The sequence below is a fragment of the Pithys albifrons genome, chromosome 14 (assembly GCF_047495875.1).
Source record: "Pithys albifrons albifrons isolate INPA30051 chromosome 14, PitAlb_v1, whole genome shotgun sequence".
Lineage (NCBI taxonomy): Eukaryota > Metazoa > Chordata > Aves > Passeriformes > Thamnophilidae > Pithys > Pithys albifrons.
Window position 1 is genome coordinate 1503028 of NC_092471.1, and position 24031 is coordinate 1527058.

General features: G+C 50.0%; 1 protein-coding gene across 1 annotated transcript in view; it reads right to left on the reverse strand.

Annotated features, from left to right (window-relative positions):
* Window positions 1-21484, reverse strand: part of LOC139678392 (fibronectin type-III domain-containing protein 3a-like) — a 46216-nt gene extending 24732 nt beyond the window's left edge. The window contains exons 1-4 of the mRNA XM_071569185.1: window positions 21427-21484; window positions 15636-15751; window positions 3253-3374; window positions 189-264 (exon numbers count right to left, since the gene is read on the reverse strand). Coding sequence (XP_071425286.1) covers window positions 189-264; window positions 3253-3348 — 172 coding nt within the window. The 5' untranslated portion in view covers window positions 3349-3374; window positions 15636-15751; window positions 21427-21484. The remainder of the gene's footprint in view (window positions 1-188; window positions 265-3252; window positions 3375-15635; window positions 15752-21426) is intronic.
* Window positions 21485-24031: the final 2547 nt, after the last annotated feature.

Consider the following 24031-nt stretch of genomic DNA (forward strand, 5'->3'; position numbering starts at 1 on the left):
ACAAATTACAGTCTGCAGGATGCAGGGAATCCTGGAAACCTCCCAGTGCTGCCTCACTGGTGCTTTAAGGAAAAACTGATTTATTGCACTGCAAAACACCTAAACCACGTTTGACAGCACAGAAACAAGTGGTGGCAGTAACTTTAGAGCCAAAATGCTTTGGATTCAGAGTTTCAGCTTTCCTGTACCTTGAATACACTGCATGTGCCCATCCTCAGTTGTGATTGTAAATGTTTCACCTGGGTTTACCTGGACAAGGATAACCTGCAGGAAACAAAACACAAAACAGGTGTTGGGATATTTTACATTTTAAAAATTATTTGGAGGGGGGAAAACCCATCTCTTCCTTCTACCACATGTTAATGAGAACAACAAAGCTCTGGCAACCCTGGAGTAGAAAAGCAAGGTAAGACACTGGTGGCAGAATGAGATTTTTTCATACTCTGACACAAAATCACTAATTTTTTTCTCTGATTTCCACCAGAAGTGCTTCCCTTGATACACATAAAATAATTAATTAAGCATTTAATTTCAGTAGTTTCCCACAACTTTTTCTTCTCCTGAAACAATGAACGACCTGAGGTTTTGGTGTAACTGGGGAGTTGAACACAACTCCCAGTGAGGCTGTGCAGGTCAGTTTGGACACAGCCACAGCCCCCTGCACACAAATCCATGTGGGAATGTGCCAGAACGATCCCCCAGGCACCACCCTGTCCCTGTGCTGGGTGCCACACACCAGCACCTCACCCTGCAGCCTCAGGGAGGTGCTGGCAGCTGCAGCTTTATTGGGATTTTACTGCAACATGGCAACTTGTGCAGTGAATTCTACGACATGACACAGGCCCAGGTCTAACTCTGGAGCAAAACGAGGGTTTGGCCAGTTCAGAACTGCATTACACAGGGAAGAGGTTTGCTGGGATGGGATTCCACAGGCAGGGATCAAACCCCTCAGCAAAGCTCATTCTCCAGGGCAAACCCCAGAGGCAGGAGAGGGATCCTTTGGGGGATTCAGAGCCTCTGAAGGTGGCAGATCTTCAGCACAGGTTTCAGTGAACTCAGTGAAGCAGCTCAGGAAACTCGAACTGAGCAAAGGATCCCAAGCCAGTGGTGCAATCTCAGGCTGCAGCAGCTCCAGACTGGAATTCCAGGAATGCAGGGGCAATGTCCTGGAGGAATGACTCACTGTACTTAATGAAGCAAATGCAGTTGCATCCACCTTCCAGGGAGGCACATTTCAGGAAGCTGCGGTGTCTCCAGCCAGTGGAGCTGGGCCAGGTGAGCCAGGGGAGTGCAGAGCCCAGAGCTGCCAGCACCTCCAGGTGTCCTGTGCACCACCACACTGGGACAGCTATTTCCAAGCACCAGGCTCTGCTTTTATCCCTTACTCACACCATTTCCACTGCTCAAGTTTTTTCAGAACAAAAAAAACCCTCCAGAAAACTTCCAGCATGAAACTAATGATGAACTGGGTGCTGCTTCCAACTGACTGAGGGCACTGGGCAAACACACAACTTGGGTTTCTGAACACAAATCACTGTAACCTGTAATTAATACAAATTCTGTATTTATAGAAAGAATATTTATATATTATATAAATTATTATTTATATAGAGTGGCCTCTATAGCACTGGCAGTGAAATAATTAAACATCATCTGTATTAATAAAGAGTCTAAGCCAAGATTCTGTTTAAAACTTCAAACCTGCTCTTCAAATGCATCTCCAAGACATAACTCTTTTTTCTTTCCCTTTTTTCCCCTCTCCTGGTTGCAAACATTCTGCTCTAGGTTCCAAAGATGTCAGTGACTGTCCCCTCCTCGTGGGTAGTTCAGCACACACTGACCCACCCCTGTGGCACAGGGGCCAATGACATCGACTTGGTTTCTTTCCCTTGATCTCTTTTGCTCGTGTAACACAAAACACGAGGTTCTGAGTAACCTCCCAGCTGGGCTGGGGCTGAAATTCCACCTTCTGCTGCCAGGACTTCACAAACAGCTTAGAGACTCTACAGCTTTACTTATTCCCAGACACTCATTGTACTTTTATCTCGAGTCTGAGGCAAAGAGAGAAAAGGACTTCTTTAATAAACTGAATACAACACAGGACTTTCCTCCTTCCCACCTGTAACAATGCAAATTAAGGAGTATCTCCTTTAAAGTTTTCCAGCTTTTATTGTGTATCAGACCCCCAGTAATTCATCACTATTTTGTTGCACCCTGTTTAGTCACTGCACATTCAGATGTGCCAGGGGTTCACTGTCACCATAATTATTCCAGGACTGTTATCCCCTGGAAACTTTCCTGCAATTCTCCCTTGTGGATTAACCCCTCAATTCCCACTTCAGTTGGTGTCAGACACTTGAGGTGATGAACTGACCAGATTAAAGCAATGGGCAGTTTGTCCTTTGCTTCAACAAAATGATTATTTAACTCCAGGCACAGAAATCCTTCAAACCTGTGCTTTGCTACTGCAGAGTCCTTGACCAGCCCAGGTGGGAAGGGACCCTGAGATGATCTGGTTCAACACCTGTGGGAAAGGGAGCCTAGAAGAGATCCAGTGCTCAAGTACCAGCATGGCTGTTGGACTTCTGGGTGCACTCACAGTCTGTCTCCAGAGCCTGGGAAGGTCCCTCAGCATTTACAGCCCAAGGAGCTCAGTTAATGCTGCCAAATAGAGAATTCACTTCTTGTTTACTGACAACTTACACAACCTGGGGCTCAAACCTGTTTTGCTTTCACTTTTGCCTGTATTTCTAATCCTACCAGGTACTTCTGACAGGCTGTGTCCAATAAAACTCTGAAGTTTCAACTCATTATACTCAGGTTTCACCCCTGCACTGTAATTATTAATGAAGACACTTCACAGCAGGAAGCCAAGGTCTTTCCTTTCATTTTCCTGTACCAGACTTCTTGCTTTAGAGCACTGCAGCCACTTGCTAACCTCTATTCACTACTTCACACGAGTTCCAAAACCTCAGTGCTTTATTAAACCCATATATTGTGTTTTCCCTTTGATCCCCAGAGCTTGCAGTGCAATCTCAAAGCACTTCCATGTGCAGAACAAACCCTCCTTTCACCCAGACGAGCGCTGAGTGATTTTTTCCTCTCTGTATTTGCACTTCTGTGTAAGTGATGACATCAGTGCTGGGAACCACATCCTTCCCTAACTGTGTCTCAGGGCTGGGCTTGGCTGAGTGTCCTCCCGCTGCAGCCCCAGCCCAGCTGTCCCCAGGGTGTCAGGACAGGGTGACTTGCCTGCTGGATGCTGTCCCCGTTGACCATGTGAGGCAGGAGTGGCACTTCGTTCAGCAGCGGGGTGGCTTCCAAGGGGGGCGGCTGGTCGGCCATCATTTCCTGGGCCCGCTCATGGACACATCCTGCTCCAACAGAAACACAGGGACAAGCTCACAGCCAGACCTCCCTTCCCCAGACAAGCCTCCATTTCAGCTGACAAACTTGGCACCCAACTCAGCAGCGGAGGATCGTCAGACTGCATCACTCCCCAACTCTCCCACTGAGGACTTCACAAAAACTGACTTTCATTTGGGACAGAATTCACTATAAAACACTACTCTGGCTTCACTGCACATGTAAAACTGGGCAGACTGACTGCCTTAAAAGCAAGGAGGGGATGACATGTCCCAGCTCCCACTTCTTCCTTATGGGTCCCTTCCAACTCAGAAGATTCAGAGTGTAATACTCAAGTAGTCCAAATATTATCCCACTTTTCAATTTAAACTCCTTCATTTAAGCAGCACATATCCTGCTTCCAAAGTTATCCTCTGTAATTATCATGAATATTCCCCTTGCCACAGGAGTGCTGAAACTGGTACCTGAGTGCAGCAATTGCACAGAGGGGGCAGTTACATTTATGCTGCACTCTGTCCCTGAATTTGCCCTTACAATTCTTACATTGCCTCTGCTCCAGATCTCAGGATCCAGGCTCAGTCATGCACCTGCCATATATACAGTTCAGTCCCTGTGCTGACCAAAAAGCCCCCAAACTGCATTTTCTGCAATGCTGCAACGTGTCCTCCATACAGAGCCTGACACGGTGAAAACAAGACCTCAGACAACCCAAAAAGCACTTTGTACCAAAGCCTTTAACTGAGCACCATGGAGAAATGCAGCTGGAAAAGTGCTGCATAGCTGTGGGCTTCCAGGGAAGAATCTGTAATTATGGCAGATCAACACACAGCCCCAGTGCTGGGGGATTCTCAGTGTACAGCTGATCCAACACCATAGGAAGCACAAGATAACAGGATACAGGAAATGCTGACACTTCCTTCTCCCTTCCCATTACCCCCTGTACACCAGAAGGCAAAGTGTGGGTAGGACAGTTCAATTCCTTAAAATAAAAAGCCAAACCAAACTGAAAACATCCCCCCTGAATCTGTGCACGCACCAAGTCAGGCTGTGCCAAGTCCTTGTTCAGTTCCCTCCAACCAGCAGGGAAAGGGAGTGTTTGGGGAAGGAAAAGGAGGAAAACTCCTCAGTAACTCTGCACCTGTGGGACTGAATTTCCAGATTTGCAACAGTGGGAGAAATATCCCAGTCTGACTGAGCATTTCCCCTGGTTTTAACTCATTTTGTTCAGAAAGGGTCTGCAATAAAGCTGAGATTATGGGGATTTCTCCTCTTACAGGAGCAGGTAAAGGAGCTGGTGGAACCCACTGACAAACCCACATTCCTCCTTGTTTGCAAAAGCATCTCCAAGTAAGAGATACAACCACACAGCCACAAAATGCAGCACAACACACTCCTCAAGGCTTCCCAAGAACCCACAGCACTTCACAAACAAATTGTTTTCCAGGTCTGCTCCAGTCACAGTTTCAAGAGGCCAAACATGAAGGTGCAAGAGCTGGACATGATCTCAAAGATTAAACTGGTATCAGGTTATACTTAATATATATATATTTAATATACTTAACTGCAATGGCATGTTATTTATTTCCTGAATAAAATAACCTCCTATTTGTCAGGTTTGGACTGGCCTCAGCCAAGGACACCAACTCAGCTGACTGTATTTAACTATTGCACTTACAAATGCCTGCATGGACTGGGAAAACTGAGGCAGCTTTTCCTCCTCTACACTCCCCCATTTTCACAGGTTGGATTCAGGTCTCAAGAGCCATAACAGAAATTCACTACACACAAGCAAAATGAACATTTTTTGTTTTCTATATGCAATAGTCCCAATTTCTTTCATCTCTGAACCTCAAAGATGACAGAAATTAGTACTCAAAATAAAGGGGAAACCCCTTTACCGAAAAGCAACTCCTGCATTCAAATGTTCACGTACCCAAAATCAGCAGCTGCAGAAAAATGTGTTCTGAAACACGTCCCAAAGCCACCTGCACTTCTAAATAAAGGTTCAGAGTTTCTGTCCTCGTCCTCTGTGTTGGCTGAAATTAATTTTCTGAGGCTTTGGCTTTAGGACAAACTGTAGAGCAGAGCCCCAACATCCACGTGGGTTTAGAACCCTTAATCTCCTGCCTAAGGCACAGGTTGTGTTCAATTTCCACTGACTCCTACACACACATTCTACCTGCTTAGTGCTGTAATTTCATTTTTCCAAAGAGGAACTTAATACTTGGAGCATCAGGAAACAACTGCTCTCATTCTGTTAATGCCAACCCCCCCCAGCCAGCAGGACCCTCCACAAGGGCAGAGAAAATAAAGTCCTGCCAGACCTGAAACCATCTCAAGCCCTTCTGGGCAGCTCCACGTGGCTCTCATGTTGCTGTTTCCCTGTGCAGCTGGGCTGGGGGGGCTGCAAGGGGCACAGCACTGAGCACAGAGAGGAATGTCCTGACAGATCAGAAAAAAACAAGTTCTTTGGGTTTTCCAGCACTGCTTCATTCCTTGGAAACCCTGATAAGAGCAGCAGAAGTGCCCTCAGAGGGAGCCCAGGGCAGCAGTGGGGACTCAACCCCTTCCCACATCAACAAGTAAAACATTTCAAGGCAAGTAAAACATGATAAAAGCAGATTCACCTCCCCAAAGTCTCCATTTCATTGGAGGAAGTAGGAGGTATTTGGGTAAATAAGAAGAGAATTCCTGAAAAGTTATTACATACTCAGCACAATTTCCTGCAAAACAAAACAGACAGGGCTCTATCTTGAAAAGCCATTTCCCAACACCCTCCCACAGCCTGGAGCAGGGAATCCAGCCCTGCCCCATGGCCCTCAGCCACTGGGAAAGGCTAATCCCAGGGAAAAGGTGGAGGACAACAACCACTGCAGGGGCAGGGAGGAGATTCCAGGATCCTAAACCCACCTCCATCCACACTCCCACAAAGCCAACACAGAATCTTGGAATGGTTTGGGTTGGAAGGGACCTCAAAGCCCATCCAGTGCCACCCCCTGCCCTGGGCAGGGACACCTCCCACTGTCCCAGGGTGCTCCAGCCTGGCCATGGACACTCCCAGGGATGGGGCAGCCACAGCTTCTCTGCCCAACCTGTGCCCAGCCCTGCCCACCCTCCTAGACAAATTAAGAATTCCTTCCCAATATCCCATCCCGTCTATCCCTGCCCTCTGGCAGTGGGAAGCCATTCCCTGTGTCCTGTCCCTCTATCTCTTGTCCCCAGTCCCTTTCCAGCTCTCCTGGAGCCCCTTCAGGCCCTGCCAGGGGCTCTCAGGTGTCCCTGGAGCTTTCTCTGCTCCAGGTGACCCCCCCAGCTCTCCCAGCCTGGCTCCAAAGGGGCTCCAGCCCTGGAGCATCTCCGGGGCCTCCTCTGGACTCTCCAGCAGCTCCAGGTCCTTGTGCTGTTGTTTCCAGGGCTGGGGCAGCTCTGCAGGGTTTGGGGGCTCACCTGAGGGGCACAGGGGCACAATTCCCCCCTGCCCACACTGAGGGTCAGCCTGGCACGGGGGGCTCGGGGTGCCAGGGCATGTCCAGCCTCTGCCCCACCAGCACCCCCACGTCCCACCAAACCCACATCCCCAAAACTCTGCCAGTCATTCCGGGCTCCCTCCAGACCCTCAGTTTCCCCCAAGCCAAGCCAGCCTGGAAAGGCAAACCCAGCTGGGGTGTCCATGGCCCAGAGTGAGGCAGAGCTGCATCAAAGAGCCCCTCGGGGCCCCAGAGCCACTTTGTGCATCCAACCTCAGCAACAGCAGCTCCAGCTGCTCTGCCAGGGGCTGTTCTGGGCTGTTCCAGGCTAATCCTCAGTAGGAACTACCCAAGTGTTGGGGGACAAAACTAAGGAAGAAGTGCTGAGAACTCACAGGCTGCACTGACACTCAAGATGAGCTAATACACTGAATTTTAAATTCTAGACTATAACAAGCAAGAATAATCCCATCTGGAAGCATTAAAGACCAGGCAAATTTTGTAATTTATAGGAATTTACTGTAACTTAGTGAATCATTAAGTATGAATCAATAGCAGGACTGTAGAGGGGTCTCTCCAGCTTTGTCACCCTGACCTGCAGATTTTTGACTCAGTATGGGATTAAACAGATTAAGTTTTAGAAAGGTTACACTTTGCAAGGGCATTTCTGACCTGATTCATTTCTGTACAGGGGGTTCTATTACACACCAGCCAAAGGTCATTCCCTGGTTTGAGCTGAGGGATGAATCCAGCCCACAGAGCACGAGAGCCATAAAAAATAAAATAATTGGGATTAATCCCCTCAGAAACAAACCTGAGGCAGTTTCAGCTGAGCTGACAGAAGTGCTGGTGGAGATCACATTTCTGAGTTAAAAACTGCTGCTTTCACAGATTAGCTGTTCAACACACCCACATCTAAAAACCTGAAATATTTCCATTTATTTCCCCTTTAAAAAACAGTTTAAACTAAACAAAAGCAATTCCTCCTGCAAACATGGACCTGAGAAGTGTTCTGGAGACACGGGATTCCAGGGACTACCAAACAAAAGTTGGGAGTTGATGATCTGAGAGGTCCTTTCCAGCTTTGGTGACTCTGTCAATGCTCAGTGAACTCCCTGTGAGAACTCCCAGCATTCCCAGGCTCCTGTTCCCAATCCCAGTCCTGCAGCTCGGCAGGAAGGGCCACCTTCAACCCTGGCACTTCCACTCCAATGGCACAAGAGAAAAGCTACAGAACTATAAAGGCAATATATTGAAAAAAGTTATAGCCAGAGTAATGTCCCTGCTCAACACATCCCTCCTGTTTTCTCCAGAGTTTCTGGAGCAGTCACAGTAAACAACAACACAGCAACAACTTACAGATGGTTCTCTTGGGCAGTTACAGTGAGTTTGCAAGTAGTGATGGAAAAACAAAGATTGTGCTCTATAAAAAAAGAAGATATATTTAATAATCTGGAAAAACAGCTTTTCCATCAGCACTGTCTCCTTTAATCACATCAATGAATGGGACATTACCTATGGTGCAAATGTGTTGTGGTGTTACAGATTCAGCAAGTTTTAAAAATCCTGTTGTCTCATGTTAAAATATTTTCCCAGTATTTTAATGTATCTCACAAACTAAATGGGGGGAACACTGTGGATAGAAAAGGATCAGCTTCACTCCACTGTCCCTCACAGAAAGTGAACACATTTCATAAACAGCAAAAAACAAGTTTATAATCCCAGAGAGAAGCTGTTCCAAATCACTGTAATTTTCATTACAGTCAGTGCTGGATTTAAGATGAGAAAGTTCCTGCTCTGAGGAGTTTATTACTCAAATGGAGACTTGAATTTTTATTGAAATGCAGCATGCCTGAGTTAGAAAGAACAATGTGTGTCCAGGAGGGAGAGCTGGGAATGGAGCAGACACTTCCTGCTCTCCAGGTCCAGTGCCCTGTGCAGCCTGTCCTGGGTTTGCACTGACAACACTGCAGTGGGGTGGGAAACCCCAAAGCTTCAACTACACCTTTCTATACTGACAGAATTACTAATTATAAATCACATTTATAAATACAAAAATATAGTTGACATATTTTGTCTGAGTGGGGGAAAAATTCATGTTCTCTGATAAAGAAAATTATGAATTATTCCCATGCCTTAAAATCCAAATCTCCTGCAAACTGAGTATTTTACACACATTCCACCCTGCCAGTTCAATTTTCCATCACTCATCCCCAAAGGTTGTCAAAAGAACAACCACAGACCCAAACAAAAGTCATCCCCAACCTCAGGGTAAGGAATAACCTTGTCAAAAAGACCCAGCTTTATTTATGACTCCTAAAAAAGCAGATTTGAAAGGTCTGTCCTGTCCAGTTCTGAGGTGCCAAAACCTTGGGAAAAAGACAGGCTGCCTCTGCCACCCAAGTTTTCCAAATAAACAGCATTTTCCAGGTATCATCCCAATCCTGAAATAGCTCTGCTATGCCCCAGGACCACATGTGAGCCCAGCTGGGGGGACTGGTGTGCTCTGAGCAGGATGAGGGCACAGGAGGTGGAACAGAGGCTGGAATGGTCACTCTGAGCAGGATGAGGGCACAGGAGGTGGAACAGAGGCTGGAATGGTTCACTCTGAGCAGGATGAGGGCACAGGAGGTGGAACAGAGGCTGGAATGGTTCACTCTGAGCAGGATGAGGGCACAGGAGGTGGAACAGTTCACTCTGAGCAGGATGAGGGCACAGGAGGTGGAACAGAGGCTGGACTGGTTTGCTCTGAGCAGGATGAGGGCACAGGGAGGTGGAACAGAGGCTGGACTGGTCACTCTGAGCAGGATGAGGGCACAGGAGGTGGAACAGTTCACTCTGAGCAGGATGAGGGCACAGGGAGGTGGAACAGAGGCTGGAATGGTCACTCTGAGCAGGATGAAGGCACAGGGAGGTGGAACAGAGGCTGGAATGGTCACTCTGAGCAGGATGAGGGCACAGGGAGGTGGAACAGAGGCTGGAATGGTCACTCTGAGCAGGATGAGGGCACAGGAGGTGGAACAGAGGCTGGAATGGTTCACTCTGAGCAGGATGAGGGCACAGGAGGTGGAACAGTTCACTCTGAACAGGATGAGGGCACAGGAGGTGGAACAGAGGCTGGAATGGTCACTCTGAGCAGGATGAGGGCACAGGAGGTGGAACAGAGGCTGGACTGGTTTGCTCTGAGCAGGATGAGGGCACAGGGAGGTGGAACAGAGGCTGGAATGGTTCACACTGAGCAGGATGAGGGCACAGGGAGGTGGAACAGAGGCTGGAATGGTTCACACTGAGCAGGATGAGGGCACAGGAGGTGGAACAGAGGCTCAGTTAGAGCTGAGCTCTGCAGGGACCACCACCATTCCATGAGGCATCTGTTCCCCACTAAATACATGTTTGGATTAAAATGTTGGAGTAATTTATAACGACACCCCAGGGAGCTTGTCAGCAGCATCTCGTGTGAAGTTTGGCTCCCAGCCAGAAGGGCAACACAACTCTGTGTGATCCTGAAAATGTTCAGGACTTGCCCAACAAATGGGCTCAGATATTTGGAATCCTGAGCGCTGAGAGCCCCAAATTGTTCTGCAGGTCTGGCTGGCCCAGGTGAGGTCTGTGAGCCCAGGGAAACATTAAAATGCAATCAAACACAGCACCAGGTTTCCACACTCTGCTCCCAGAGTTTTCTTCCAGCAAGAAGGATTCTAGCTGAGGATTAGTGCTCCCCTCACAGGGTACTGCGAGTCCTGAGTGCCCCCAACCCTGTCCCTGGAGGAGCAGTGGGACTGGGATGGGAACCCTCCTGTGAGGCACCAAAACCTGTGAAGCACCTGGACCAGCAGATGAACACCAGGGACAGCGGGAGCAGAGGCCTCAGGGACAGCATCCCCTCCATCCTCCTTGCCCACCTGGACCAGACACTGGTGGGGCCGTGCCAGGAAGGCAATAAAACAACTGCTCCTCTCCAGCCTCCCCAAAGAACTCCCCAGGAAGCACTCACTGCCCCCCAGGATTGTTCTCCAGCCTCCAGCCCCATCCCTGAGGATTCCAGGGCACACAGAGGGGGCAGTGCCCACCCTCCAGGGACTGCACAACTTCCTGCTGTTCCTCACAAAGGAAACTCCACTGCAAAGAGCTCTGAGCTGGGAATAAAGACCCTGTCACTGCCCAGAGTACATCAGGTTTGATCTGAGCTCTAATTTTACAATATGCTCACATTAGGCCCATGTCTGTCCCCAGAATTATTTATTTATGTGGCCTGGAGAGTTTGCAATAACAGTTTCTATAATGCAAACATGACATAACTTTTAGATAAACATTTTCCTTCATAATTTCAGTTATAATTTTATGTCTTTTCTCTCACTGCCAGAAAAGCAGAGTTGAATCCTAAGCATTTGTGTGTTGATCCTTAAGTTACCAGTCCCATAACCCCAAACCCTGGAGTTCCTGAAACATCCTAATGCTGCTTCTAGGAAAGAACTGAGCACCTCAAAGCACTCAGCCCTTAAAGTGTTTCATTCTTATTTTAACTTTAAAAAATAATGGCTGTAGCAATGCTAAAAAATATGAAATAAATGCAAAACTGCTTCTTTCCACCTGTCAGGAGAATTACATGTTCTGGCAAGGATTCTTCAGGCCTGTAAGAAAAAGCTGTAAATAAATGCAACATAACAACATATTTATTTTAAATATGATTTTTGAAACGTGAAACTGAATTTTAACTGAATTTAAAACTGTATTGTTGTGGTTTTTTAGGCCTGGAAGGAAACCAGTTTATTTACACATTGAGAACATACTATGGAAATTCTATATTCCAATGGTTATCACTTGGAACTATGGGAATAACACACACTGTGGTCCATTGGGAAGTAACCCAAAAACATTTCTGACCAAAGACAGACAACCCCAAACCCTGCAGAGCAGAAAGGCAGCTGGATTTTACCCCTCAAGGTAACACAGACCTGAGCAGGTGAAGCAAAGCCTTTCAAAGTGTGCCAAGGTTTTCCCAGCTGGGAACTGCAAGTTCCTACAGGGATCTGCCCGTGCTCCCAGGCTCTGAAATCCAGGTCAAGGATCTGGAAAACTGAGTATAACCCCTCAAAAATGAAGTGGAATGTAAAATTCAAGCTGTTTTATGATAAATTTTCCCCCTGAAAATAAAGAAGTTCTGCTCATTTCCCAACCTCTTTGGACTGGAAGGGCAAAGTTCCGTGTCAGAGGCTGGCAGGAAGCCAAAGGAATGGTGGCTGTGTGTGCAGACACATCCATTCCAGCAGGAACACATCATCCCATGGCACCTTGTCCATCCCAGTCCCTCCCTGCAGGAACACACCATCCCATGGCACCTTGTCCATCCCAGTCCCTCCCTGCAGGAACACATCATCCCATGGCACCTTGTCCATCCCAGTCCCTCCCTGCAGGAACACACCATCCCATGGCACCTTGTCCATCCCAGTCCCTCCCTGCAGGAACACATCATCCCATGGCACCTTGTCCATCCCAGTCCCTCCCTGCAGGAACACACCATCCCATGGCACCTTGTCCATCCCAGTCCCTCCCTGCAGGAACACATCATCCCATGGCACCTTGTCCATCCCAGTCCCTCCCTGCAGGAACACATCATCCCATGGCACCTTGTCCATCCCAGTCCCTCCCTGCAGGAACACACCATCCCATGGCACCTTGTCCATCCCAGTCCCTCCCTGCAGGAGGAACACATCATCCCATGGCACCTTGTCCATCCCAGTCCCTCCCTGCAGGAACACATCATCCCATGGCACCTTGTCCATCCCAGTCCCTCCCTGCAGGAACACACCATCCCATGGCACCTTGTCCATCCCAGTCCCTCCCTGCAGGAGGAACACCCAGTGCATGGGAGGAATCAGGGTTCAGTCACTGCAAAGCTGTTCTTAGGATGCTCCCGAGGCCCAGGCACAGGGTGGCAGATCCCAGTGCCCCAGAGTTGGGGGCTCCAGACTCAGTGGAACCCCCTGGGGTTGGGCCAGAGCCCCCCAGACTCTGCCCTTTGCAGTGCCAGGGCTGGGCAACCCCTAATGCAGCTGGAGAGCATTATGGGATGGCAGGCACAGCTGGTGTGATACAGCCAGAGGTGACCCAAGAGCTCCTTTCCAAATCCTTGCATTCCAGATCTCCAACAATTTATTTACTTGGAGCCTGACTCAGGGAGCCCAATTATGCAGATTATTAAAACCAACACAACAAGGCCATTTCCAGGAAAGGCTCCCTGCCATGGGACTGCTCAGGGAGGTGTCTGACCCAACAGAACAGGAGGAAAACCAGCACTTTTCCCAAGCAGGAGTTTGGTGCCAGGTTTCTGCAAAGGCTGATTTTCCAGCCCTTTCTTCCATCAAGTGTCTGATGCAGCCCATCAGCACAGCAACACAAACAAGGCTGATCCACTGCAGAACCCTCTTACACACCATGACTTCAACCATAAACACCCAGGGAAAGCAAAGGATTCCCTGAAACTGGAAGAGATTATGCAAACTCCAGGCAAGGAAGAATTATTTTGATGCACAAACTGGAGACTGTTTCCCTCGTGCAACATGAGAAGAGGTTCAGGCTGTAACACTTCAGCTGAGCAGGGAAATTACTCTGGTTAAAACAGGTTATACTTAAACCAAGGGCTAAAACACACCAATAAATTACTTTAATCACCACAGCTGAGCAGTCCCGTGGCAACAGACCATGTGCATTTCTGGAGTTCATGGAAAATGTAAGTGTGAGATCACCCACACGAGGTCTGAGCAGCAGCACTTCCCTCAGGGCCAGCCCAGGGTGGGCACAGAACCCCTGACACAGCTCAGCTGAGGGAGGGCAACACTCTGAAACAATTTCCTTCTGTATCACCTTTAAACATGGCTTGGAAAATCAGTTAATCTGCTGCATGTTTGGGAACAGCATCCCATTTTACAAGAGAGCAGAAGTGGAAATTACCAGCTTTGAAGAACTTAAGAATGACAGTTTATATGTAAGTTTTTATAAAGTTTATGCTTAAAGAAATCCCAGAATCCCAGACTATTCTGAGTTGGAAGGGACCCACAAGGATCATCGAGTCCAACTCAAGTCAATGGCCCACAGAGGGAATTGAACCCATGACCTTGGCATTGTTACAACCAAGTTTTAACCAACTGAGCTGATGAAGGAGCAGTAAATCCAGGCAGTAAAAAGCAAAATGACACTTTACAACACACCAAACTGTTGTTTACACACCATCTTCCAAACCTGAATAATTCCTCTAAATAACTCCCAGCCCTGCCATTGCAGTGGACAACAACACACAGGGGGAGCAGATTAAAGGTGCTGCTGGAACAGAGTGCTCAGACCCAGCCTGGGCCATCCTGCACGTCCTCCAGGAGCACCAAACTCACACACAAACACCAGACTCTGCCTCTGCCCCTCCAGCACCCGCTGGGGCCAGCCCAAGTGACACAGCAGTGACACTGATCACTGCCCTGATCTGCAACACTGCAGAGCCTCACTCAGCAGAACTGACACCACCTGAGCCCCACTGAAGAGGTACCAGTGCTGAAGGGATTTAACACAGAGCACTGAACAGCAGGTTAAAAAACTCCATCTGAATTTATAAGCTTCTATTTACTCTGGTTGAATGGTTTTCTTCCCCAAATACCTACTCAGCTCCAGGAGAACACAGCATGATTTCCATTTCCTTTTCTTTGCATCTTGTAAGAAATCCACCTGCTGATCATATTTTGCTTTCCAGCATTCCCCCCCAGAGCCTTGTTTTGCACTACTGTAGTTCCACACCACATTCTGTTCCACATCCATGAGATATCACTCATTTCTTAATGTAATTTTTCAGTTCCATTACAGAACTGTGACCCAGCTGTGCTCAGGAAACTGGGATAAAGTGCTCCTCATAAAGTTGAAACTTGCAGATTACACTGGAATTTTGGTGAATATTCATAACATGGAAGTTGATTCTTCACTAGAGAGGATTTAACCTCAGCAGAAACATTCCCCTCACAGCAAAACTGAACTGCCTGGGTGCCTCTGGACACAACAAAGTGATTCCTGATTTCTTTACACTGCACCTGCTTCTTCTCCCACGGAAAACACACTGCTCAGCCAACAGCTTCCCAAACTCACCTTGACTTTTGGCTGCCTGTAATTCTAGGAGTGCAATTCCCATGGTCTGACAAGGGTCTTACAGTGTTGAACATCAGAAAACAACTCACAGGAACCCCCATCAATTAAAAAGAAGTTGGGAAATTCTTGCTCTCACACCATGGTGAGTTTCTGACAGATTTCCTCCTGCTTTTTCAGCAGGTCAGCTCCATGACTTGATCCAGTTCCAGAGGAGAAACTCCACTCCATGATCTCCAGCTAAACCCAGAGTATCTGGGAAGGCACAATCCCAGTGCTGCCACCCCTCCATCTGTTCTCCCCATGGGAAACACACTTTGCTAAAAGGACAATTTACCTTCTTTACCTAAAGCAAATTATGCAGCTCTCTCCAAGATAAAACTTCCAGCTAAGGGATGGGAGGGAGAGAAAGAGTAAGAAATGTGAAAATACAGGTAAGGCTGCTGCCCTACAAAATCAACAGTCCTTCTGTGAAAACACTGAACCTCTTCCTACCTCAAGAACCCAACCAGCTCTCCCTTTCCCAATTCATTATTCCATATATCATCCAGAAATTTCTTCCAGAGAAAGAAGAGTCCTAAGTTTAAAAGTCTGTCAAGTATATTTATCTCAACCTGAAGTGTTACTTAGAGACTTAGCAGGCAAAAACTGCTTCAGAAAAGGCCAGTGAGTTGCAATTACCGTTGCCACTCTCCTGCCTGGGAATTCCTCCTGCTGGGAGTGTCCCACTGGTGCTGCTGGGGGAGCACTGGCTGCTGGGTGTCCTCAGGCTCCTCTGCTCCTCCTCAGGCTCCTCTCTGCAGGCAAGGAGAAAAAGCCACGTTCATTCAGTGCCTTGGCAAGTCACAGAGTCACAGAACATGCTGGGCTGGAAGGGACCCACAGGGAACAGCGAGTCCAACCCTCAGCCCTGCTCAGGAACATCCCCAGAGTCACTCCCTGTGCCCCAGAGCATCACCCAAACCCTTCTGGAGCTCTGGCAGCCTTGGGGCTGTGCCCACTGCCCTGGAGAGCCTGGTCAGTGCCCACCACCCTCTGGGGAAAGAGCCTTTGCCTGAAATCCAACCCGTCCCTGCCCTGGCACAGCTCCAGCCATTCCCTGTGACCCATCCCTGCCCTGGCACAGCTCCAGCCATTCCCTGTGGCCCATCCCTGCCCTGGCACAGCCCCAGCCATTCCCTGTGCCCTGTCCCTGCCCTGGAACAGCTCCAGCCATTCCCTGGGTGCTGTCCCTGCCCTGGCACAGCCCCAGCCATTCCCTGTGCCCTGTCCCTGCCCTGGAACAGCCCCAGCCATTCCCTGGGTGCTGTCCCTGGTCCCACAGAGCAGAGCTCAGTGCCTGCCCCTGCTCTGCCCTCCCGAGGCAGCTGGAATTGCAATGAGGTCTCCCCTCCAGGTCTGAAGGAAAACAAGGTGCAGAGAACAGGTCAGAGTCACTACAAGAGCAGGAGCCACAAGGGGCCAGCCAATGGTTAGAACTGCACAGGAACAGCAGGCACAGGGAAAGAAGGAAGGAGGGAAGGAAGGAAGAAGGGAAAAGCCAGCAGAGCTCCCGTGGTGTTCCTGGGTTCACTCAGCACATCCCAAGGGCAGAGCTGGCACTGCCCAGACACTGCCCAGGTCCCCAAGACACTGCAGAGCTCAGCCAGGAGCTGCTGAGGGACAGGGAGCTGAACACTGGGATGAGACATGGCCTTGGGATATGAAGTGTATTTACCTTGTTACCTGTTCTGTGTCTCTGCTCCACTCCTTCACATGACTATAAGGATGAAAAACACCCATTTCCAAAAAGTACATGACTATATCCAAATTTAATTGTCATGCACACACTAATCCTCTCAGAAGGAGCATAAAAAGCCATTTTTTGTTTGCTGTTATGGGGCAGCACAGGTTTATTCCACTAAAGATGCTCCCCTAGAAGGTAATTAACAGCCTTGCCAGTGGCTGAAGCCATTCAAGATTTTATATTTAATGACAGAAAAATTACCACCTTCTTGAGCTGCTGCATCCAGCACCAAACTCCAGTTCCTCAACCATGTGCACACTGAGCCCTGTTCTGGCCCTCCAAACACAGGATCAGTCAATTCCCAACACAGTTTTACACAGAATTCCAGCATAACTGAGGCTGGCAAAGCCCTCCCAGCCCACGGAGCCCACCCTGTGCCCGATGCCCACCTTGTCACCCAGCCCAGAGCACTGAGTGCCATGTCCTTGGTCACCCCCATGGCTGCCCATGCACCTCGTCCCTGGGCAGCCCCTGCCAGTGCCTGGCCAGCCCTTCCAGGCAGAAATCCCTCTGGAATCTCCAAGGGCAATGCCCAGGCAGGTGTGTGGTGCAGTTTGAGTGGAATGCTCCACAGAATCCCTGTGCCTGCAGCTGCCTGTGCAGGGAGCAGCAGAGAAGCCCCACACACCAATCCACTGTCACTGTCACCAGGAAGGGGCCCAGGTCACTTGGAGTCACTTAAAGACGTTTCTGAAGTCACCTGTTCCTACTGAAACACTTTTAATAAGGCACAGGCAAAAATGTATCCTAGAAATCCCCAGACCCCAAAGCTGGACAAGCGAATCCTGGGAAAAGGAGGCATTTCCACATCACTCAGGACACTGGGAAGAAGGGGAGATTTCCAGGAGGACTGAAAGGGCTGAAGGGCTGGGAGCCAGTGGTGTGTCTGTGCTGGTCAATGCACAGCAAGGATTGTGTCAGCACCACTGAGAGAATAAATTACTGCTGCTTTTACAATAAGCTCTTCAAGAATGCAAGAAAGAGTTCAGTGTGTGCTCCTCACTCAGGAATCCCAAACTTTGCAGGGAAGGTCTGGCTTGCAGCAAAGATAACAGCTGAACACCAACCACCCTGACCTGGGGAAGCTCCGTGACAACCTGCTAAAAACAGGTGAAAAAATGAACCAGTCACTGCTCCCAAACCCACCAACCTGGAGAGCAAAGCACAGGTTTGGGCACTGAGAGTACAGACCTGGTGGGTTTCAGACAGATCCAAATTAGAAGTGAGAAATGTGATTTTTTTCCTCAAGCCTCTTGGCTGTTGCAGTATTACTGACACTGAGGTTTTCTCATCTGCTTTCAGAGATACATTGAAAATTCTCTCCTGATTAAATGAAATCATGACAGGAAATTAAGAAAATATGTAACCAGGGGAGGCATTCTTGCAGTATTTCCTCCTGACTTTGATGCAGAATATTATAGAATGTCTTCCCAGTCAAGAATTGTCCTCCACTGTTTGACAAGAAGTCTCCAAAGTTGTGGAAACAGCAAGACACCAAATCAAAATGTCAGTTCCCTCTTCCAAGCTTAAAAAGGTGGATTTTAATTTGTTTGAAACTCCCCCAAGGGCAGGCACTCCTGGGAGCAGAATTCTGGAATGCTTCCTGTCTGCACAGTCCATAGGAAATTTTAAGGATTCACCAAACTTTTCCTGAAAATAACAGTAAAAGAGGAAGGAAAAGCCCTCCAGGCAACACGATGCCAGTGCCACCCTCCAAAAAGAACCCCAACCAAAGAGTGTTAAAACAATTCTCTAGAACATTTATATCCAACTTTGCTGCAGATTTGGTTCCAGTGCAACATCAAAGAAAGATGCAGCTTGTGATGGTGGCTTGTGGCAGGAAAGGGATTTGTGCAGACAAAGTTCTCTTTATTCTCTCTGAAGGTGACTACACGAGGAGTTATTGTTTTAAGCCATTCTGACATCCAATTCCTCAAAACCACTGTAGTAAAATTAACTATTAATCACCACCAAAAATAAGCTGTCCCAAGAGAAGGGCAATAAACCCAGCCTGAAACGGATATCTGTGCACAGACACAGCCCAGGAAGCTGAAATTATTCCCCTGCATTGTCAAAGTGCTGCTCAACTCCAGCTAAGGCCAAGTTTTCCAAAAACTTGCTGCAACAATCCTGAGCTACAAGGGAACAACTTGTAAGAGCTTGTTCCAGGAGATGTGTGAGCCATCAATCCCAGCCCTGTTTATCCACAGGCTGCAGCGTGAGGGATCTGAGATGGGAGATCCAACTGCTTCAGCTCTAGAGAAAATTGGATTGATTCGATCCCAGCTGAGAACAAACAACTCCCAGACAACAACAGCACTCCAAAACTTTCCAAGATTTGGAACACAGGAAGGTAAAAAGCCTTAAAGAGCAGAATGTAAGAGCTGGCTGCTTTTCAACATGCATGATCACACACTGAGCCCTGAGAAAGTCAACATCTCCCCCATTTACCACCTTATCCTCTTCCACAAATTACAGAAACCAAGGCAAGGAATGTGAGTGTGGGAAGCAACTCAGCTTTTGCTTCTTACTCACAAGGATACTGAACCAAGCACAAAGTACTTTCTTCTGCGTTGAATCTTAACTCCAAGGTCAATTTATTGGCTTAAATGCAGAGAGGATGATGCTTCCCTGGTTCAAATGCTAATCTGGGGCTCAGGAAATCTCGATTCAATTCCCTGCCTCACCACATACTTCCTGTGTGACCTTGGGCCATAAATATTTCGGTGCCTCAGTCTTTCCATCTGTGACTGAGATAGTATTTCCCTATTGAACTAAGTGTTGTAAAGATAAATACATCAGGAAAAGATCAGGAATCACCGGCCACAGCCATACGTGGATCGGCAGGAGCTTATCAGTGTGTCAACATTCCCAGCCAGACAGCAGGGAAAGCAGGGAAGGGCTGCCAGTGTTCAAAACTGAACTACCACGGGGCAGAAAAGACATAAACCACCAGCAGAACGGGTGGAAATGGAAACCTCAATTATAAAAATCAGCTTTGCAGAAAATTTCCATCATTCCAACCAAGTTTTAAACAGAAACAAAACCAGAAACCAGGCGAGTGAGCTGCTGAAGGGAGCAAATACACCTGCCAGCAACTCATTATTGCCCTGTTTTTGGAGATTATCACACGGAACACCTCGAATGGGAGGTGGGAGAGGGGCTGCTGAGGCTGGGGCAAAGAATCCCTGGAGGCTGCTCGCCAAAGCCGGGTAGGGAGGGAGCCACACGGGGCTGGAGCCGCAGCGAACAGGACCGGGCTGAGTGGGGACAGTGGGGGGACAGTGGGGGGACACAGCGCCGCGGGGAGGGCACACGGCGGTCACCGCCCAGCCAGGGGTGCCAGCAGTGACCTCCCCCTGCCCCGAGCCCAGGAGGAGCCGGGGGAGGTGTCAGCGCCCGGAGCCGGAGCAGCCAAGGGGAACAGCACAAGGAAGGCTACGTGGCATTCGGAGGCAGCGGCTGCGAGCGGGGATGGGGGGGCGGCGAGGGGGGAGCGGGGGGACGGAGCGGCCTCGGATCGCCATCGCTGCTCCTTCCCGAGAGGTGGCACGAGAAGGGCAGCAAGGGGCAAGAGGGACACGGCAATCTGTGCCTGGTGTAGAGGAGCGGGATCGGGAGCGCCCGTGCAGCGGGGTGGCATTAATTAACCCGGTCCGAGAGACGCTGCCCCCCAGCCCCGCATCCACCCCAAATCCTCCCGGCTCTGCCTGGGGCATCCCCGCACAGCGCACACCGCACAGAGCCACCCGCACAGAGCCCCCTCTGCTCCTCCTCATCCTCCTGTCCCGAACGCCCTAAGCCCGGCCTGGCCGCATTCCCGACATCCCATCCCAAACCCGGGACACCCCATCCCACCCCGGGCATCCCATCCCATCCAGGCAGTCCATCCTATCCCAGGCAGTCCATCCCACCCCGGAGCACCCCATACCATCCAGGCAGTCCATCCTATCCCAGGCAGTCCATCCCACTCCGGGCATCCCATTCCATCCAGGCAGTCCATCCTATCCCAGGCAGTCCATCCCACCCCGGAGCACCCCATCCCATCCAGGCTCCCCATCCCATCCCGAGCACCCCATCCCACCTCGGGTCACCCCATACCATCCAGGCAGTCCATTCCACCCCGGCTCCCCATCCCATCCCATCCTCTCCATCCCACCCCGTGCCCGTGCCACCCTGTCCCCTCGGATCCTGTCCCCACCTGATCCACGCGCCAGGTCCCCCCCAGACCTGCCTCCCTCCCCGGGCTCTCCGCGCTCTCCCAAAGCCCCGTCCCCGCTCCCGCACTGCCCGAGGCTCCCCCGCACTGCCCGAGGCTCTCCCGCACTGCCCGAGACTCTCCCCAAGCCCCCGCACTGCCCAAGGCTCTCCCGCACTGCCCGAGACCCTCCCGCACTGCCCGAGACCCTCCCGCACTGCCCGAGACCCTCCCGCACTGCCCGAGGCTCCCCCGCACTGTCCGAGAGTCTCCCGCACTGCCCGAGGCTCCCCCAAGCCCCCGCACTGCCCGAGGCTCCCCCAAGCCCCCGCACTGCCCGAGGCTCCCCCAAGCCCCCGCACTGCCCGAGGCTCTCCCGCACTGCCCGAGGCTCCCCAAAGCCCCCGCACTGCCCGAGGCTCCCCCAAGCCCCCGCACTGCCCGAGGCTCCCCAAAGCCCCCGCACTGCCCGAGGCTCCCGCACTGACCGAGGCTGTCCCGCCGCTCAGCACCCGCCGCCCGCCCGCGCCGCCATCATGGAATGCGGGCACTGCGCCTGCGCTGCTGCTCCTGCCGGCCGGGGCTGGGCGGGCGGGCGGGCGGGCGCGCCAACCACAGCTCGGCAGCTCCTCGGCCCCGGCACTGCGAGCGCGCCGAAAGCGGCGCGGGGGGGCGGCCCCGGACACGCGGCGGGGGCACCTGCGGGCACTTCGTGTCACCCCGGGCACTGCGTGTCACCCTGAGCATTGTCCTTTCCCCCTTGGCACTGTCCATCCTCCCTGGGCACTGTCCTTTCCCCCCTGGGCACTTTCCATCCCCTCCTGGGCACTGTCCTTTCCCCCCTGGGCACTGTCCATCCTCCCTGGGTACTGTCCATCCCCTCCTGGGCATTGTCCATCCTCCCTGGGTACTGTCCATCCCCCCTGGCACTGCCTGTCACCCCAATTTGGGGATCACAGCACGCACCCGACTCCTGAAACTGTCTCATAATACACAAAACTTTGGCAGTGAGGACCATAAAAGCGAAGTGATGCCACCAACCGAGTGGGTAAAGCAAAGGGCAAGGAGAGGTTTGGTCATAGGGTGTCCTCAGGCTGTGCCAGGGGAGGTTTAGTTGGATATTGGGAAAATTCCTTCCTGGAAAGGGCTGTCCAGCCCTGGCACAGCTGCCCAGGGCAGGGGGGGAGTGTCCATCCTGGAGGGGTTGCACAGCCCTGTGGATGTGGCACTTGGGGACATGGCAGTGCTGGGCATGGTTGGACCCAGGGGGCTGGTCCTGTGTGTCCTGACACAGCCCCAGTCCCCATGTCCCTGCCAGCCCCCCATCCCCAGCCTTTGGAGACACCAAGCCCCTGGGGACACCAATCCCCACTCCAAGGAGGATGAAGGATCAAGGATCAAGCCCCCTGTGCTGAAGAGCCCCCCTGGTACATCCATTTTCCCTGTCAATTGAAGTACCAATAAATGCTACACTCCCACCTTAATTCCACCAGACAGTTTACAACAATACTTTTCCATTAATGTGCTTTAAAAGTACATTTAAAAACAATTTCAAAATGTGCCTCAAACTTGCTTGAAGTGGTGATTTCAGGGGCACTTCGTGTGCAATTCAGGTTCTGTGGGGATGTAAATCCAATGTGAGAGCTGTGCTCTTACCCAAGCTCCACAGAAACTGTGGATCACACAGCTGGGAAGGGAAAGGTCAAACCTGACATTTATATGCAATAGAATAAATGCATATATATATGTCTATATAACAGGCATATAAAGAAATGACCTTTTAAAATAAATGGACTTGAACTTCCCCCTGCATTGGTCTTAGGTATATTTTTAATGAATACAGGAAATTTTGGAATGAATGGAAATAATTGTTCCTTAATGTCAGAGTATTTCTCTCTGGAGACTGGTGAAAGGGGTTTGCCACAAGGAACAACCTGGACTACAATAAATTCCCATCCATCTTCTGAAACAAGCAGGCAGTGCTAAGGAGGTGGAGGGGGCTGCTGAATTTTGAGCCAACTAATAGGTTATATTGTTAAATAAATGTCCAAACCCCCTCTCAGAGTAACTTCACCATTAATTTTACTCACACTGGCCCATAAAATGATGAATATATTCTCTGCCAAATGAGAGCAAACAGTGAAAAACCAGATAAAATCATTCTCAGGTTGTAGCAGAAAAGCAAAATTTTGTAGCTGAATCTGTGGCCAGTTCCAAGTGGAAAAGACAGGAGGAAGCTTTTCCTCTGAACAAGGTCATTGGTACAATCTCTGCACTGAATTTCCTCCTCTTTCCACCCCTTCCATAATTTCAACCCTTATTGTGACTCCTGGGCTGACTCTGGGCCAGAGAAGCAGCAGCTCTGCCTTTCCCTGGAAAACTGGGTGGCTCAGCACATCCCATTTTTGCTGCTGTTGGTGAGAACTTCTCCATTTGCCCATAAAATAGATTGAAACCTTCAGAGAAGGATCCAGAGGAAAAATAAGCTGCTCCTCCTGCTGTGAACCCCACTGTGCCTTTGTCCCTGATATTAAACTCTTAATCTCACTGATGATGCCAAAGGAAATTCTTTAATTCCAGCCCCGAGTGAAGCCTGGGGACACCTCAGGAGGGGCAGAAGGGCCAGAGCAGCACCAGGGACTGTGGGTGCAGAGCTGCTCCAGGAACAAAAGGTTGGTTAATCATTTCACCTTTGAGAGAATTCCTGGAATCTTCAGCGCTCCATCTCAGGAATCTCAGAGCTCCACGGGCTCTGCCTAATCTGCAGCAAGGCACATGGAGTGCCCCAGGGATTTAATTTCTGCAGTGAAATATTTGGCCTTGGCTTTTGGGAGCTCTGAAAGGGACCCATCCCACGGGCTTTGGAAATTCAAACTAGGCTGCATTAAGTGAATGCTGAAGGCAGCGATTCAAGGACTATTTTGACTTCCCAGGCTCAGTATTTATCCATGGCCAGCTAAACCTTACAAGTTATGACTAGTGGTGGTGTCTGATAGCCAGAATAAAGAAGGTCTTTTGGGGGAATGCTGAGCATTCTTTGCTCTGAAGGCCACTGGACCCCCCAGGTGTGATCAGAACAAGAATTCCTTTGTA